Genomic DNA, 18,795 nt, shown 5'->3' with positions numbered 1-18,795 from the left:
TAGGTTAATATACTTACATGGTGCACGTATCTTAGACCTACATACTGTAAACCATCTTCCACACTACTTATGGACAGGTGTACATGTAGGTTAATAGACTTATGGACAGGTGTACATGTAGGTTTTTATCCACACACACACACACACACTATCTTGACTGCTTAGGGTGTACATGTAGATTTATTTACTTACATGGCATACGCACATACCTCAGACTTACACACACGCACATCACACCTCGATGACATGGTCTACACAAAACACGCACATTGACAGACTTAAAGGTTCGTGATTCACTTACACACACACACACACACACACACACACACACACACACACACACACACACACACACACACACACCTTTGCATCGTCCACACACTCATTATCTCCCTCCCCCCCAAACACACACACTTACACAAACACAAACATCCTTCTCCCCGACACACATTCCTCACTCACACCACATACACACATGCCTCACTCGCTCAACACGCTACAGGTAAATTCCACTTAAGTTACATTGGTCTCTCTCACGCTTACACACTTACGAAGCCTCACACACACACACACACACACACACACACACACACACACACACACACACACACACACTAGTCTTGGCCCATATCTCACACCCCCATCATAAATGACTCAGAAGTGACATTCCATAGGGTAAACCTTCACGCACGCAATACCCTCCAAGTGACTCACGCAACATTAGTCAAAGCCTCACGCAAACACCTCAGACGCACGCACACGCGACGGTCTCAAACTGACACAAACAACCTCGCGCAAATAGCTTCAACCACGCAAACACTGCAAATCCAAGCACTTTCACACACACACACACACACACGCAAACTTCATGCAAATGCCTTAGAACAAGCCTGCACTCAGTCAAGCACACTCTATCATAACCTCACGCAAATTCCTTAAAATCCGACCACACTCAATCTCAAACGCACGCAACTCTCAGAACAGACAATAAAGGCTTAAAAATTCATGCCACTCAAACGTCAGCGCACGCAAAGCCAATAAAATCAATAAACACAAAAGATACCAAGACAATACACTGAGCCACTCGCACGCAAAAGTAAAAAACCTCACGCAAAGGCCTCAGTCACACGCTGAAATAGACACACGCAAACCTCCAAACCCACACGCACGCAGCACACCTAAAACTAACGCTGTAAGACCTTCAGGCAAATAAACGCCTGTGAATCGCAGCCACACACTCAAAAGCCTTAAAACCCACGCGCACGCAACACACCCAAAACACACGCAACATCCTACTTACAGCCTCCAACCCATACGCAACACACGCAAAACGCAACGCCTCACTCAACGCTTCAAACTAGACGATAACTGACACGCTACGCTACACTTAACCCCATAGGCACGCTACACTCAACGCCTTAACTCCAAACGCACGCAACACACGCAGAACTAACATACGCAAAACCCCACTTATAGCCTCTAACCCACACGCAAAACATACTAAATACGCAGCGCCGCACTCAACGCCTCCACACGCAAAACAAACTACTCAACGCCCCATTCCACGCCTTAGCCCTATACGCACGCAACACAAGCAAAACCAACACAGGCAGCGCAAACCAAGCTATATACGCAGCGCCCCACCTAACGCCTCTGCCCCATACGCACGCAACACATGCAAAACACACGCAATGCCCCGCCTCCCACCACAGCACGCCCTAGCCTTGCCTTATAGAGCCTCAGTAGCCCGCAGCCTCGACGTTACAAGCAAGCAAGCAAATGGGACCACGCGAGAAGTAGCCCCCTCTTTCTAGGTTGTAGTCTAGGCCAGTAGTCCTCTAGGTAGTTTAGGAGGCTTGGTAGCACTTCTTTGTGACTAGTTTTTCTGCCTGACACTTCAGTATTTTCACGTATATATGCAAACTTTGTGTACTGTATGAAATTGATATAAAACACTTAACACTGGCACAAGACGGATCGCTAAGAAACAGTGCGTAGTATCCTTAGGGGTTACCGTCACACCTCTTCCTTAGCGATTTAGTCTGTCTACCGCCAGACGCCCCAATCCCGTAAGGGGTGGCCACAAACAAATCGTCTCCATGTCGCCCTGGCCCCCCGATTTAGTCTGCAACATAATATTCTTTGTTATGAAATTTATATCAGTGTTAGACAACTAGTATACAGGGGAATACTGAAGTGTACTATGGATAAGTCGGTACAGAAGAGGTGCTCAGACGCTTCCTACGCCATCTAGAGTACGAGCCTAGATATGACCCTAGCCTAGTCTCTCTCTCACTCACCACCTCCCACTCGATCTCTGTCAACCCCTTAGTAGGTGGGGCAGTGGAGCCTGTGGTATGACTGTTGACGGAACGGCATTGACACACAGACACAGACGGCCTCGTGGTTAAAACTGAGACTGCTAAGGTGTGGAAAATCTCTCTCTCTCTCTCTCCTTGAACCATAAGATGATAGAACAAGCCTGGTCTTTCTATACTGCTGCTAACTGCACTTCTTAATGTGGGATGCAGGCTGATTCCATGTAAAAATTGCTTCCTAAAATTAGTAAAAAAAATAGGTTTGCTAACACCTTGGCGCTCTCAGTTTTAATGCTACGGCAGAGAAGGATGAAAAACAAAGGAACAACTACTGCTATTTTGGCTCCACGCTGGTAATCCTAGTGTTTGCCCCTTCATCTCGAGGACGCAGTCTTTTTTCTCATGCCGTTTCGATTTAATTCAGTGTAGGACAGACCTCAAAAAAAAAAAAAAAAAAAAAAAAAAAAAAAAAAAGGCGAGTTAGTGGTCACATCCTTCCTGAATTGGATAAAATTAAACAAACCAAAAATAAATAAGAAAAAAAAAACGAAAAAAAAATGAGGTAATCGTCCTGAAGGGGTCAAACAGGAACTCGGCTGCAAAATGGCGGGGTTGGTCATTGTGTCCTTCGCCTCCTGTGCCTGGGTCGGTAGAGTCCTAGGAGCGTAGCGGATCCCCTGCCTTCCCCCTGTGCCCCTCTCCCCTGCCCCCCTGCCACACCTCGGCTCCTATGGCCTATGTAGTCTGGGGCGTATTCTCCTCGGCTTAGGACTCCCTGGCACTTCTTCGTGACTAGTTTTCTGCATATATCACATCTCCCTGACTCACATCTTTGTTACTATTTTCAGACGCTTTAGGTTGAGTAAAATCGTCCGGTAGTAACAAGAATCATGATGTAGTGAGGTTCGAGCGGTGAAATATGCAGACTAAATCGCTCAGGAAGAGGTGTTAGGCAAACCTCCCAAGCTGATGAGTGTATGACCTTGTGTGTTTTGGATTGCCCTGCCTTTCCCCCCTCGCCCCCCCTCTCTACGGAAGGGGAGGGGGAGGGGAGTGAGGGGGTGGGGTGGGTGGGAGAGAGAGAAGTAAGGAAAGGAAGGAAGGAAGGAAGGATGGAGGGGTAAGGTAAGATAGCGATAATGCATGACCCCTCCCTACCTCCCTCCTTTCCTCCATCCCTCTCCTTTTTCCCCTCCCTCTTTCCCCCCCTCCCCCCCTCTCCTTTCCCCCCCTCCCCCCCAGCATGTTGAAGTGGCTGCCAGGACTGCTGCATGAGTGTGAAAGTAGGTTGGTGTCTGCATCTTCATGTTAGTACGCCTCACCACACAACTACACTCCTTTCACATTAACTTGGCAAAAAAAAAAAAAAAAAAAAAAAACACAGCTGGTCTAAAAATCTATATATAAAAAAAAGGCATATGTCCATGTACTAGAATGTGCTGCCTCTAAATAAATAAACATCAATTTAAGAATGGCATCTAGTATACTCCGCTGGTAATTAAAAAAAAAATAAAACTAAAATATACACAAAATGTCATCTCCATCTCGTACGCTGTTCTGCCAAAAAAAAAATAAAAATACGAAATAAAAACAGAATTAAAAATGCCATCTCTATCTAGTACGCTGAGTTGGTTTAAAATTGCTGCCTCCATCTAAACTGCTGAGCTAGTCTTGTTATTTCTCTTCAATGCTGAGCTGGTCCAAAATTCCCATCTCTTCATGCCTAATGCTGACCTAGCTTATAACTGCCATCTCTCAATGTTCAATGCTCAGCTGTAACAAGAGACTAAATCATTTCGTCCAAGATTTATTTTTTTTTTTTTTTATTCTTGTTATCTGACGATTTTATTCAGCATGGGATTGACTTCTCGACCTGGAGGGATTAATTACAGCCTTCATTAACCCTTCGCTACGGGAGATAATTCTTAAGCTGAGGAAAATCGTCTGGAGGAAACAAGAATGGGGTAAAAAAAAAATCGTAATCTGATTAACAAAGACCTGCTATGAAAAGGAAGTACGGTAGTATGGTTTTATTAGGCCAATGAGTTACGGAAAATATACTGCAGAAAAGGACGAAAAATATACTGCACAAAAAGACGAAATGTAAACAGCAGAAGGGACGAAGAATAACCTCAGAAAAATGACAAAAATAAACCAAAGGTCGAAAAATAAACAGCTGAATGAACGAAAAAACAAACAGCAGAAAAGAACGAAAAATGCTCGTCAACTTCAGAAAAATGACAAAAAATAAACTGCAAAAAGTGACGGAAAATAAACTGCAGAAAAGGACGAAAAACAAACTACAAAAAAAAATGACAAAAACTGCAGAAAGGGTCGAAAAATAAACTGCACAAAAGACGAAAAATAAACTGCAGAAAAATGTCAAACTGAAAACGACAAAAATAAATACACGACGAAAAACAGACACGGAAAAGAACGATTACCCTGCGGAAAAAAGGACGAGAATCTGTGCCAAGTTAAGGTGAAGGGAGTATAGACAGCGCCTTCCATAAACCCTCTTCTCTTTCAGCGGCCATCTTAAAGCTAACACTGCGGCCTCTCAAGCTTGCCCGCAACCATCTCAAGAACGGCTGGATAGTAACAAAATCTGGATCCATGAACGGGCATTACGATCGAGCGAAAGTCGTGAGAAAGTTCAGTTTTACAAGGAACGGGGGACGTGGATTTAACATTCTCCTTTCCTCGTCTTTCCCGTGAAGCAAATTAACCTGAATATTTACTTCTGAAGGAAGGAGAGGAACAGTGAGATTTTTTACACTGCCCTTGTCTCCTTGAAAACAGATCACAGTTACGACATGGACTGGATCGTAAGACCGTTTGTGAATCCAGACAGAGCAGTGAGAAATTCAAGTGCTTTTTGGGTCTACCTGGTGCAGTGAAATTGCTGAAGTGGAAGGAATTACTCGCACATATTGAGATTGTGTACAGGCATCTTGGACGGATCTTGAAGCATCTTGAATGGATCTTGAAGCAGGATTTCTTTTCTTTTCTTTTCAAGTATTATACGTTTTGCGGGCCTAAGCCTTAGGTCCTTTCTTTTTTGCAAATTATTGGTGGGTAAAATAGGTCAGGATGAAGATGATGATGATGATGAATTTTACAGATTAAATGAAAGAAACTGTATAAACAGTAATGTGTTTACTGTAACGACACCATAAACACTTCAACAGCTGTGCATAATTTCTTTCAAACTAAAGCTGTGTTTATGGGTGAAGGCAACAATTTTAGCCCGACTTGAACCCTCTTTAGGTGTGCACAATTTCAATAGGTGTGTGTATGTGTGTAATTTCTTTCACAAGTGTTTTTGTTAATAGGACGTATAAACAGATGTGCTTTTCTCAGCTACGTACACACCCCGGAACGAAACACAAGACTGGCTTTTGATAGGATGTGTGACGGATGTGCCTTTGATTTCTAGGATGCGATATGTGCTTTTTATTTAGAGATCATGCTTGTTACAGGTGACTTGTTGGGGGTGATTAGCTTGTTATGACCCCTTCACTTTGAGGACGTGGTGTTTATCCTAGTTCCTGCCAGGCGATTTTACTCAGCATACAATATCACCTTTGTTAAAAATACCACCCTGTTATTATCCCCTTCACTCCCAGGACATGAGGTGGTATTGTTCCCGCTGCCAGACGATTTTACTCAGCTTATAATACCACCCTGTTAAGTGGAATAATGAAAACTACATCCAAACCCACCCACCTCGTTCGCAAAATCCCTCCTGAGCTGTGAATAAAATCGTCTGCCTCAGGACGTCATTGGTACTATATTCTTGCTGCCACCAGACGATTTTATTCAGCTTAAGGGGGAGAGTAGCCCCAAGAGTGCAAAGAGGGGGGTTAGATGAGATTCCTGGCAAAAAAAAAAAAAAAAAAAAGAGGTTTAGGAATGCTTCAGTCCAACCCCCCCCCTCCCTCCCCTCCAGTTCCAAGTCTGAATAAAATCGTCTGGTAGGAATGAATTAAGCGCCTTGTTCCTCCCCCCCCATTCCAGCAGGTGCTTTAAGCTGACGGTGCTTTTGTTAACCTGTTCAGTACGATGACGTCTTAGTTCCTGCTACCTCCAGACGATTTTATTCATTTTAGAAGAAGGCCAGGTGAGACTTAACTACCTGGAGGGATTGGGGAGAGACTTCGTTAACCCCTTCAGTACAAGAGGTCTCTCCTAAGCTGAATAAAATCGTCTGGAGCCAGCGGGAATGAGATCCGAAATGCGTCACTGTGCTGTAAAGGGTTAAGGTGGCGGTGGCTTGAGCTCTTTCACTAAGGTCGGAAAAAAAAAAAAAAAATGCAACGATAGTATTAAGGTTTACCATTCTCTCTGTCTCTCTCTCTCATTTTTACTTTTCATATCCTTACTTTTTTTCCTAACTAACTGTTTCCTTGACTATTTATTTCCCAAAAATATAAATAAAATAAAAGTACATTCCCTTCTTCCCTCATTCTATTATTTTCTTCTCCAACTCTTCAAAAAAAGAAATTTCTCTAGACGTTTTTCCCATACCTTTCCTGACCATTTCCCTCCTCTTTTTCTCCACTTCCCCTCTCCCCCTCTTCCTCTCCACTTCCCCTCTCCCCCTCTTCCTCCTCCTCCTCCCTTCTGCTCCTTTTTGCCTCCTCTCTCCCCCTCTTCCTCTTCCTCCTTTCCTCAGCTTCCTTACTTTCCACCCCCCCTCCTCCCTCTTCCTCTTCCTCCTGCTTTCTTTTTGTTTCCTTACTCCCCACCTTCCTCTTCCTTTTCCCTTCTTTTTCCTTTTTGCTTCCTTACTCTCCTCCTCTTCCTCTTTCTTTCTTTTTCCTCTACTTTCACCTTCCTCCCCTTCTTTCTCTCAACTCTTCCCACTTCTGCAGCAAATTTCTCCAGACGTTTTTCCCATACTTCAGCAACCAACTTTCCTCACTCCATAAAAGTACTTTCTCTCTCTCTCTCTCTCTCTCTCTCTCTCTCTCTCTCTCTCTCCCACTTTCCTTGTGCTCCCCCCACCATCTCGGCTAGTACACACCTTTCCATTTCCTTTCGTTTCATACCTTCCTCTTTCTTTTCGTTCATTCTCAGCTTTCCCTTTCATTCTGTTTCAACTCCTCTCCTGTCACTAACATCTAATTCTTTTTCCCTCCTGGCGATTTCTTCTTCTTTCATTTTTCTTTTTCTTTTTTTTATCACTAGTGTCACTTCCCCCTTCCTTTCTTGACCCCTTGCAGATTGTTCATACCCTTTTTTCCCCTCTCTCTCTCTCTCTCTCTGTGCTTCCTTCCCGTTTCACAGTCTCCCGCGGCCGCCCCTCGCCACGCCTATCCCTACCACGTGCCCACTGGCCTTCTCTCCCCACACAGACGAGGGCGCGGGCACGTCCCACGGTGCCGGCGCGGACTACAACGCAGGTTACGCCGGGTATCCAAAAAACGAGGGGGATCCACAGCACCTCCCTTCTGACGCCACTGACTCGAGTGGGCAGAGGATGACCGTGACGCCGGAGCTGCTAGGCCTCATGCCATCCAACGCCACCTCACACTACTCTTCCGGTGAGTGCAACGAGTGCTTTAATGTTTCATTTGTTAGTTATTTACACACTGTACACCCATTCACTCTTAGTGCACACTATATCCATTGATTATCATTCATATACCATTTACCCATTCACTCGTACCATCCAACGCCACCTCACACTACTCCCGGATAGCAGGAGGAACCATTACTGGCTGTTTTATGCATTATTTATTCATTTGCCACAATACAATCAATATTCTTTACTGATCCAGGATCGCCTGATTAAATTTTGGGCCAAATTGGGCCAAGGCCCACGCTGTAGGGAAAAAAAAAAAAAAATGGGGGGGGGATGGGAAAAAATCGTTTTTTCGCCATAACTCAGGTTCGTCCTATCGACATGAAACCAAAACCTCTTAAGTGCATCTTTCAAGTCTGCATCCTATAACATGCCTCATTACATCAGGGGGGTCACCCCCCATTAGCGGTAGGGGGGTCAGTGTCAGGTGGGTCGGGCCTAAAATTTCACATGGGCATAAAATCGTCAGTTTTCACCCGATTTACTCCAAAGCTGATATGTGACATCTTTGACTAGATATCTTGCTGTGTTTATACGTTAGCACTAAAATGACTGTTGGGGACGGGTTTGCTGTGCCTTGACACCGCTTCTTATGTGTCTACTATCAGACCGTACGAGCATACCCGTTCACTCACTCTCCACTCTTGTCATCCAGCGTCTCCTCACACTACTCTTTCAGTGAGTGAATGGAAGGATTATTCACGCTTTTATGCATGTTTTATTCATTATCACGGTGTACAAAGACAAAACTAACTTCCCACTTCCGTCCACAGAAAACTTAAACTTGGCGAAGTGCAAAGAAAACCCAATCTCTACCAGTGCGTGTTTCAAATGGTTCGATTTTTCCACTATATATTTGTCACACTTTGGGAAGATAGTTGTGTTTTTGATCATACATTCATTTTTTCTCCATCACACTACCTATTTCTCATTCACTCACTGTTTAATCATCCGGCATCACCCCACACTTCCTCTCCGGCAAGTATTATACTGAATTATTTTATTTACTATCTTATTCATTATCACACTGAATAACCATAACTCATAGAGAAGTCTTTACTGTCTTACTGATTATCACACTATAACTAATGTAGAATTCTTTGCTGCTTTATTCATTATCATTACAACCATAACTATTGTACAATTCTTTACCGCTTTATTCGTTATTACACTATACTCATTCACTCACCATTTACTCCTGTCATACACCACCACCGCAGACTACACTTCCGGTAAGTACCATAGGAAGTTCACTTTTTTATTGTTTAGCTTACTATGTATCTTATTTATTTATAATTACACTAACGAATTACTGAAGTCCCCCAATGCCACCTCACACCACACCCCCTTTATTATTCTTTTACACACACACACACACACACACACACACACACACACACACACACACACACACACACACACACACACACACAGAATTCCTCGATACTAGCCTACATATCCTAGTACAGTGCCATTACTAGCTATCTAAGGTACACTATTATAGTCACTGTTAATGTTATCAGGAGGGGGAGGGGGGCAGCGTGTACCGTTATCAGCATGCAGGGTGAAGTAGCATTGCACCGTATTGCTCTTATCAACTGGGTACGACACGTGTAACCTCTGATTTGACGGACTGATTGAGTGTATGGTGTGTGGTGTGGTGCGGTGTGGTGCGCAATAGAATGGAATAATAGTATGGTGTAGTGTGGTGAACTATGAAATGGTACTGTATGGTGTGGTATGCTATATTTCATCTTCCACCATTCTCCTGTGCTACCATGGTCTCCACTCATATAGTAGGGACTGACCGTCAACTGAATACTGTGCTTGATCCACCTACGTAATGACTGACTGTTTATATGGTAGGTCATTGTTACAACTCTTACAGCACCCCAGAGTACGCTAAACACTACCTGACTGACAGTATCCCACGCGTCACTTTAATATTATAATGCCAATTATTCCGCTATGGAAATATAGACAAAGTACTTGGCAAACTGGTTGACTATATATTCAATATGTATATATATATATAAATACTGTATATACATACACCGTAGGCTGATCGACTGGCTAAATAATTGACCGAGATAATTTACTGTAGATGAAAGGATCGGTCATATGACTCAATAACAACTTACTGATCGACTGACTGACGTGTATCCAGGGGTTTCAATACACCTGTGTCAATAATGAGTAAAGAAAAAATCCAACGTGACACCTTATGTAATAGCAAAAACAGCGCGTAGCAATGATGAGGGACCCTTTTTTAAACCCTCGAGGGGATGATATGGCACCTGATATGGGACTTTTTTTAACCTAGAGCCAGAGGGTACGTAGCAGTAGTGGTCCAGGGCTGTTATCGCCGTCTCCCCCTCATAACCTTTCCGGTTCATGGAGTACATATGATGGTGGTTATCTAGAGAGAAGCACATGTTTTTTTAAAGCGTATTTTGTAACTGCACTCGTGTTCTGTCAATCGGGACAGTGCGCAACGTGTGTGTGTGTGTGTGTGTGTGTGTGTGTGTGTGTGTGTGTGTGTGTGTGTGTGTGAGAGAGAGAGAGAGAGAGAGAGAGAGAGAGAGAGAGAGAGAGAGAGAGAGAGAGAGAGAGACTAAATATCTCCAGGAAAAGCAAAATATAATAAAGTGAAACTCAAAATTCATCCATTTCGAGATGCACACAAATTCTTTTAAGACAGACGCGGGGGAGGGGGGTGAGGGGGGTTACGAACTTAGGAAGAGAGGATAACTGCATTAGGACGCGTGACCAAAGCAAGGCGCACCTACAAGTGATTAAACTATTAGAATAAGACAAGGATAGCAAATATAGTTCCAGAGTTGACCAGGAATGTATCGATTAACTCAAGAATAGCAGAGACAGTTCCAGAGATGACCACTGGAATGATATATAGTACAGATCAACTCTTGCAGTGTATTGCTGGACCCGTACTCACGTGGGTTAAAGTCCCTAACACCTTTTGCTAGGCGATTTATTTTGGTTACAACATCATACTGTCCTACTGTTCTATAAATCCATCCAATATCACCGTACTCTGCATAAAAAACGTACAAAAGGATATTAACCATCCCATATCAAAAAATAAATCGCTAAGGAAGATGTTCTGAGGAGCCTCTTACCTTTGTTACTTAGTAATAGGGATGATGTTATCGTTATCACCCTTTTTACTTTTCCGGTTATTAAGGGAATATTTTTTTTTATTCTCCCTCTCTCTCTCTCTTTCTGGTGTGTGTGTGTGTGTGTGTGTGTGTGTGTGTGTGTGTGTGTGTGAGAGAGAGAGAGAGAGAGAGAGAGAGAGAGAGAGAGGCAGCGCAAGTATTAGTAAGCGCAAAAAAATAAATGAACAAATAAAGAGGAGGAAAACCATAATAATCCAGACCGACTCTCTCTCTCTCTCTCTCGTGCAATTAGACACCTCAATCACACCCCGGGAATTACTCTCTCACACTTTCTCACACCCACACACAGCCTGCTCTCTCACTTTCACACCCACTTCCTCAGATAGACATAATGACCTTAAATGCCAGTCAGTGTGATTGGCTGGTCCCTGGGAAAGCTCTGATTGGCGATTAGCACTATTGAGAAAGGTGTTGATTGGTAAAATGATTGCATGATCTGGCAGGAAATACTTGGAGTGAGTTAAAGGCTTCTGTTTTCCCGTCTCTCTCTCTCTCAGACAAAGAATGAGTTAAAATGACCTGAGAGAGAGAGAGAGAGAGAGAGAGAGATTACCAAAGGACAGCAGACACGACTACAAAAGGCAATATACCAACACTTCGACCTTTTTTACTGTCAGAATACACAGTTTCGGCCCGACTTGGATCCTTTTCAGATAGGCAGACCTTTACATCGTCATCACCACCAACTATCATCATCATCATCACCACCTAATTATTATCATCACTACAAGTTATCATCATCAATTATCATTCCGAAAGCAAGTACCACGCACGGAAGGTAACGTTACATCTTTTTCCCTTCGCTAATCCTAAACATCAGACAAGCGAACCAAACCCCACCTCTTTTCCCCTTTCTCTCTCTCGATGAACAAGCTAACCAAACCCCTCTTCTTTTCCCCTCTCTTCCCCAAACACAATTCTAACCAAACCCCTCTTTATTTCCCCCCTCCCCCACACACGATCCTAAACATCAAGCAAACGAAACCCCTATCCCTTTCCCTCTACTAACTAAACCCCTCTTCTTCTCATCTCACCTTCGACCAACAAGCTGACCAAACCCCTCCTCTTTTCCCCTCTCTCGACCAACAGGCTAATCAAACCCCTCTTACCCCCCCCCCTCTCTCTGGACCAGCAAGCTAACCAAACTCCTCTTCTTTTCTCCCCTCTCCCCGGCCAGACACGGAGAGTCTGTCAGGGACACCAGGAGGGAGGAAGCTGTGGACGGACGAAGACATGGACAAAGCCCTAGACGCCCTGAGGAACGCCGTGATGTCGCTGAGCAAGGCGGCGCACGTGTACGGAATTCCCGCCACCACTCTTTGGCAACGCGCTCACCGCATGGGGATCGAGACGCCCAAGAAGGAGGGGCCCAACAAGACCTGGAGTGAACATGATCTGGCCGGAGCCTTGGAGGAGCTCCGTAGTGGAAGGATGTCCGCTAATAGGTAAGGCGGTGTTGTGGTGGTGGTGTGGTGGTAGTAGTAGTAGTAGTAGTAGTAGCAGCAGCAGCAGTGGTAGTGGTGATGGTAGTAGTAGTAGCAGTAGTAGTAGAGGTGGTAGAAATTGATAAGGTGGTGGTAGTAGTAGAGATGGTAGTAATAGATGAGGTGGTGGTGATAGTAGTAGTAGTATTTACTTCTGTAAACATATACTGCATCATTACGTCATTCGAAAAACAGAAAAGACACAAAATGATGGTGTAAAAGGAAGAGCAAGATAAGAACACGAACACATACCGATCTGCAGATAAGGTGACAGGAAGAGGGAGGCAGAACGAGATGGAAAGATAACAGAACATCGGAGTGACAGAGTGAAAGCAAGAGGGAGATAGGAAGCATGATATAGGAAGTTAGAAAAATGTGCAAGATAGAAAGTAAGATATATGAAATTAGTAAGATGTGGAGGGTTATGATGGTGGGGCAGGCTAACAGTCAATGGGTCAGAGTGGAGAAGGATGGGAGTGTGTCTGTCCTGCAGTGAATTGTCTCTGATTGATGATGATGATGATGATGATGATAATGGTGGCAATGACCCCGTGCTTTAAGGCTGAGAAAGCATCGTGTGAATCTCTCTCTCTCTCTCTTCTGTGTGTGTGTGTGTGTGTGTGTGTGTGTGTGTGTGTGTGTTTCCCATTAATATTTCCCTAATTTCCACAAAACCTCTCTCTCTCTCTCTCATTATTCCCCCTCACCCCCTTTCTGCCCATCTTAATTTCTTAGTCTCTCACCCCACTCCTCGCTTCATCTCCCCTTCTTCCCATTCCTTCATTTTCCCCCCTTTTCTCCCTCCTGACCATACTCCCCTGCATCTCTTCTCTCTTGTATTTTCCATTCCTTCATTTCCTATCTTTCTCTCTCTTTCTTGACGCCCCTTCCTCCTTCCCATTCCATCATCCTCCCCTCCCCACTCCTTCACCCCATTCCTTCATCCACCCTTAGCTTTTCTTCCTTCTGTTCATTCTTACTGTTGTATTTTCATTTTTCTTTCTCGTACTTTATCGTCTTCCTTATTTCATCCCCTCCTCCCCATTTTTTCCTCCTTATTCCTCTCTTTCCCACTTCCTGATTTCTTCATACCCCTTTCCTCTCCATCCTTCTTATTTTCCTTTCTACTCCATCTTGCTTCTTTCTCATCTCTCTTTTTCCATCATTTTTTTCGTCTTTCCCCTCCCCCCCTTTTCAACATTTCTTAACTGTTTCTCTCTCTCTTACTTCCTTTAACCCCCCCATTTTTTTTTTCTTGCGTTCTCCCTCGTTCTCTCCCTTTCACCGCTTTGCCATTTCCTCCTCCTCTCTCTCTCTCTCTCTCTCCATTTGTTGCCTCTTCCTCCCCTCCTTTCTTACTCCGGCTTCTCCCCATCTCTCATTTCTTTTTCTTCCCCCTTTCTCCCTCCCTCCCGCCATTTACTATTCTCAAGCTTCCCTCCTTGCTCCCCCCTCCCATTCCCTCGTAGCTATCAATTCCATATCAACCTCTCCGTTTCCCCTCGCCTCTCCCTCTCTCCTCCAATCCCTCCCTTCCCCCCTCTCTTTCTCATGCTGTCCCCTTCCTCCCTTCCCTTCACTCGCCTCTCAGACAACCCCTTCTTCCCTTCCTTCACTCCCCCCCCTCACTCACCTATGCCCCTACCCCAACCCCTACCTCATACCCTTTCTCCTTTCCTTCCCTCAGCTTTCATCTCCCACCTTTCCTCTCCCCTCTTCCAGCCCCCCCTCTCCCTCCATGGTCTCCTCCCCTCCTCTGAACCTTCTCCTCTCCCCCTACCGTCTCATCTCAACCCCCACTTCACCCCATGTTCCCTACTCTAACCCCCTCCCTTATCCTCATGCTGCTCTCTTCCTCCCCCATGTGCTCCCTTTCCCATCCCCGTCCTAATACCCCTCTCTCCATCCCTCCATGCTCTGTCCAGTCTCCCCTTCCCCTTCCTTCCTCTCTCCCCCACCCCTAGCCGGAAACCCTCCCTTTCTCCCTAATCCCCCCTCTAGTTCCCCCTTCCCCCCCACCTTCATGTTGTCCCCTCCCGTCCCTCCCCTTCCCCCTCCCTCAGCTATTGATTCAGCCACTGAGCGTTCAACTAGTTTAAACAAATATCAGCTACCGTGTGTGCGTGCGTGCGTGTGAGTGCGTGTGCGTGTATGTGTGTGTGACATTGCCGCTTGCTCGCCATACTCGTCCGGCGACATCTGGCAACCCCTCACCAACACTCAATCCTACCTTTCCATTTTTGCGTCGTTTTTATTTTTCCAAAACTTGTAGTGCCATATTCTCTCTCTCTCTCTCTCTCTCTCTTGTTTCTTCAGCTTTACATATTTCTGGATTATATTTTTGGTATTACGGGCGACGAAAACTTGTAGAGAGATCTAGTGACATCTGGCAATCGGTCCAAAAAAACGTTCCTTCTACCTTTCCATTTTTTGCAGTATTTTTATTTTTTTCTAAGGCTTACAGTACTGCAATTTATTTTTTTCTCCCTTTTCTTTGTTTCCTGTTCCGTGCATTTATTAGTGTTTTGATTATATTTCTGTGTTATCATGAGTGAAGCTAATTTGATAGTAAAATAAATGGCAGTCGGTGGATTTAGTGACACACGGCAGCTTCCCCACAAACACAACAATACCAATTCTTTCATTTGTGCATCCTTCTTTTTATTTTTCTTTCCAGCATACTCGCCAGCTCGGTAGCAGACCTGAGTTTTTCGCCTGTATCTTGTGTTTATGAAGTATTTTATTTTCAATTGAAGATTAGGAATGGAGATGGACTGCTATTGGATGATCTCACGACATGGAAACTCCACCTCAGTCACAACGTTAACTATGGTTTTTACTTTCCTTTTTAACTAACGACATGAAACCACCTCAACACAAAAATGCTATTCTTCGTTTTTATTTTTATTTTTTTTAATCTAACAAAATAGAACTTCGCCTGAAACACAACAATGCATTCTTTTTTTTTCTAACATGAAAACCACCTCAAACATAACTGCTTATTTTCGTCTTTTTAATATATAATTTCTCAAAGATTCTCACGTCATTTCAGAACCACTCCTCTTTTTTACCCACTGTTCCATGTGCATAATTTAGCTTTACATGTGTGGAATTTTAAAGGCGAATATGTCCATCAACCAAGATAATTGTTGTAACTCCCTCCTCAAACAATCTTATTTTTCCTTTTCGCGTTTTTTTCCCCTGAGGCTTACGCGCAAATTCAACTCAGAACTTTACTTCTTTCCTCAGTTTCTTGCACTATATTTACTTGTTCTTATTTGTGGTATTTTGCATGATAATTTGTCTGACATACTGGATCAAGCAGCCAAAGGTAACTGCCCAACAAACACGCAATCCCACATCTCTGTTTTTCCCAAAGGCTTTCATGGCATTTCCGATTCCTTACACAGAACCTCTCCCACAAAAACACAAATCTACGTTCTTAAACATTCTTCCCTTAATGCCTCTGCCGTACCTCACTTCAGGTACAAATAAAAAGTTAAACCAATAAAGCAAGAAAAAGGACAAGGTATAATTATTAAAACAAAAAAAAAGATAAGTAAAGCAATGTCCACAGATAAAACATTATAGTAGGCTACTTGCATTATAAACACAAGAGGTCAAGGGAAGTGTCACGCTGGCTAGTGACGGCCTATGCTTCAGTTAACACTCAAGAGAAAGCTCCACATGGTTCACACGAACAGTAACGACTGAGGAGTCAATGCGGATGAGGTGGTCAGATTCTAAGGAATGTTTACGTATGGCGCTATATGATGCTTTGGCTAAAGGCCTGTTTGGTCTCACTGATCGAACCAAGTGCTACAAGATACTGACCCCTGGCTGACGTTTACTTTTGCCAGTGTGCGTTCCAATAAACAAGATGATGTTCCTCTATCGAGTGTTGGTTCTTCCACATTATATATATATATATATATATATATATATATATATATATATATATATAATATATATATATATATATATATATATATATATATATATATATATATATATATATATATGGTGGATTTCGTAAAGGCGGATTTTGTGCACAGTTTTATTGAAGTACACTTCGCATTGATTCCTCAGTGCGCTCTGAGTGAGTTCAATCCTTTCAGTAGCGATGAAGGGCAAATATGTAGGCACAGATATACTTTAGATAGATACACTGAAAGAGGTAAGACATATACAGATAGATATATAAGCAGAACACACTGATAAAGAGACACTGACAGAAATAGGCAGGTGCTATGTACACAAGAGATAAATACATAGCATCTCGCTCAAGACCTCAAGACAATCTCCCAGTAAAGACCCCCTCTCACGATTCACCACTTCGATTACCATATCAATCCTCCCCCTAAAAAAACAACTACATTCCACCCACTACCAGACGATTATACTCAGCTCCTCCTCGTAATGAAAGGGTTAAGTCATCTCTCCTTCCTCCAACCCCTGTTCAGTAACATTTTGCACTAACCCCCCCCCCCCTCCCCCGGGCCAGTCCACGAGGCACAAAAATGGGCTACGTGGTCTATTTTTCTCGAATTTCACGTTGTCCGCTTATCGACATCACTCACTGCTCTTACTACCGTGGTTTTTAAGGGGTTGTGTGTGTGTGTGTGTGTGTGTGTGTGTGTGTGTGTGTGTGTGTGTGTGTGTGTGTGTGTAAATTAAACAGACAGGACTCCAATCATGACCATAAAACCGCAAACAAAAATGCTTACGAGAGAGAGAGAGAGAGAGAGAGAGAGAGAGAGAGAGAGTGTCTTCCAACCACTACATTTGTCTTTACTTGTCCGGTTGGAGCACGGGGGGAGGGGGGGTACTAATCCATTTAATTCTCTTGCTCTTTCGTCTCGTGGTTTTTGCACTTAATTTCAACTACCCCAAACGCATGAATGGATCCAGTGGTAGTAGGATTAAAGTAGACAATCGTACTGAAGGGGTTAAAGGAAAAATCAAGAAGGGTAACTCCTGAATGGTGATGTAGTAGTTAAATTATTCACCTATACATAAATTCATTCACACATACATACATACAGATATCCATCCATCTATACATACACACAAACTTCCGGAAAATATAACCATCTGGAGAAGCCAAAAAATAAAAAATAAAAAAAAATCCATCAAAAAGTCTTAATTCCTTCACAGAAAAAAGGAAAAAGGGAAACTACTCTAAAACTAGTGACACATTACACACCGGTACATATCAATCTAACCCTTTGCCTGAGAGGACACCGACGCATCACAACTCTATTTTCTGCTGATCTCTGGGGTTGAGTTTATGCATCGCTTCACCCCGTTTGCTTGGGAGAATGTGTGTGTGTGTGTGTGTGTGTGTGTGTGTGTGTGTGTGTGTGTGTGTGTGTGTGTGTGTGTGTGTGTGTGTGTGTGTGTGTGTGTGCGTGCGTGCGTGCTTTCATATATTTACCTGTATTTCAACTCCTTGATTGCTACTATTTGTCTACACACACTCTCTCTCTCTCTCTCTCTCTCTCTAGCTATTACTGTGAATAAACGAACCAGGAACGTCCACAATACTAAACAGTTTAATACAGCTCTTCTTTTTAATCCAGTGGCTGCAGGTATTTCTTTCACCTGTACAAAAAATTCCAGTGTTAGTATGAGTAAAGTACAATTGCACCAAAAAGTCTGGGTACACCTAGCGAAACAATCTGACAAACGAAGAATGCTGCAAAATGACCGATGATTTCCACCCCACGCTGATAAACTCGCTTTCGTAAAATTCCATCGCAGGGTTGAGATATTTACCTGTTCGGTATTATTATAAAAATATTTTTGATGAGGAAATATTAATGTTTGCGGGAAAATCGCGAGCTGTACTGATCATTTCGGATACCCAGTGAGACCATAGCAAAGAAAAGGATCATCATAATAATAATAATAATCATCACAATCGTCATCAACATCATTATCATCGCCACAATCGTTATCGTCACCACCACCACCACCACCACCACCGTCACCATCATCATCATCACCATCACCTGCCTGTGTTACCTCCATCAAGGGCACGACCTATCCCAAGCTTTCTCCACTCTGACCTATTGGTATTTAGTCTGCTCCATTCCTGCCAACTAATTAGCCAACTTGCGTGCATTTTTGTAGGTTGTATTTAATTGGTGTGAAATGTAACTGGACTGGATGAGAGAGAGAGAGAGAGAGAAACTCTATCT

General features: G+C 43.5%; 1 protein-coding gene across 2 annotated transcripts in view; it reads left to right on the top strand.

The window, feature by feature from the left end:
- Nucleotides 1-18,795, top strand: part of LOC145408377 (uncharacterized) — an 89,100-nt gene that overhangs the window by 55,323 nt on the left and 14,982 nt on the right. For both annotated transcript variants that reach the window (XM_080279107.1, XM_080279105.1), the window contains exons 7-8: nt 7,679-7,867; nt 12,286-12,553. In XM_080279107.1, coding sequence (XP_080135233.1) covers nt 7,679-7,867; nt 12,286-12,553 — 457 coding nt within the window. The remainder of the gene's footprint in view (nt 1-7,678; nt 7,868-12,285; nt 12,554-18,795) is intronic.

This window comes from Coenobita brevimanus, chromosome 77, assembly GCF_032717465.1.
Source record: "Coenobita brevimanus isolate Jiangsu-jjx chromosome 77, ASM3271746v2, whole genome shotgun sequence".
NCBI lineage: Eukaryota > Metazoa > Arthropoda > Malacostraca > Decapoda > Coenobitidae > Coenobita > Coenobita brevimanus.
Note: the sequence above shows the minus strand (reverse complement) of the source record. Positions and strands in the feature narration are given on the sequence as shown.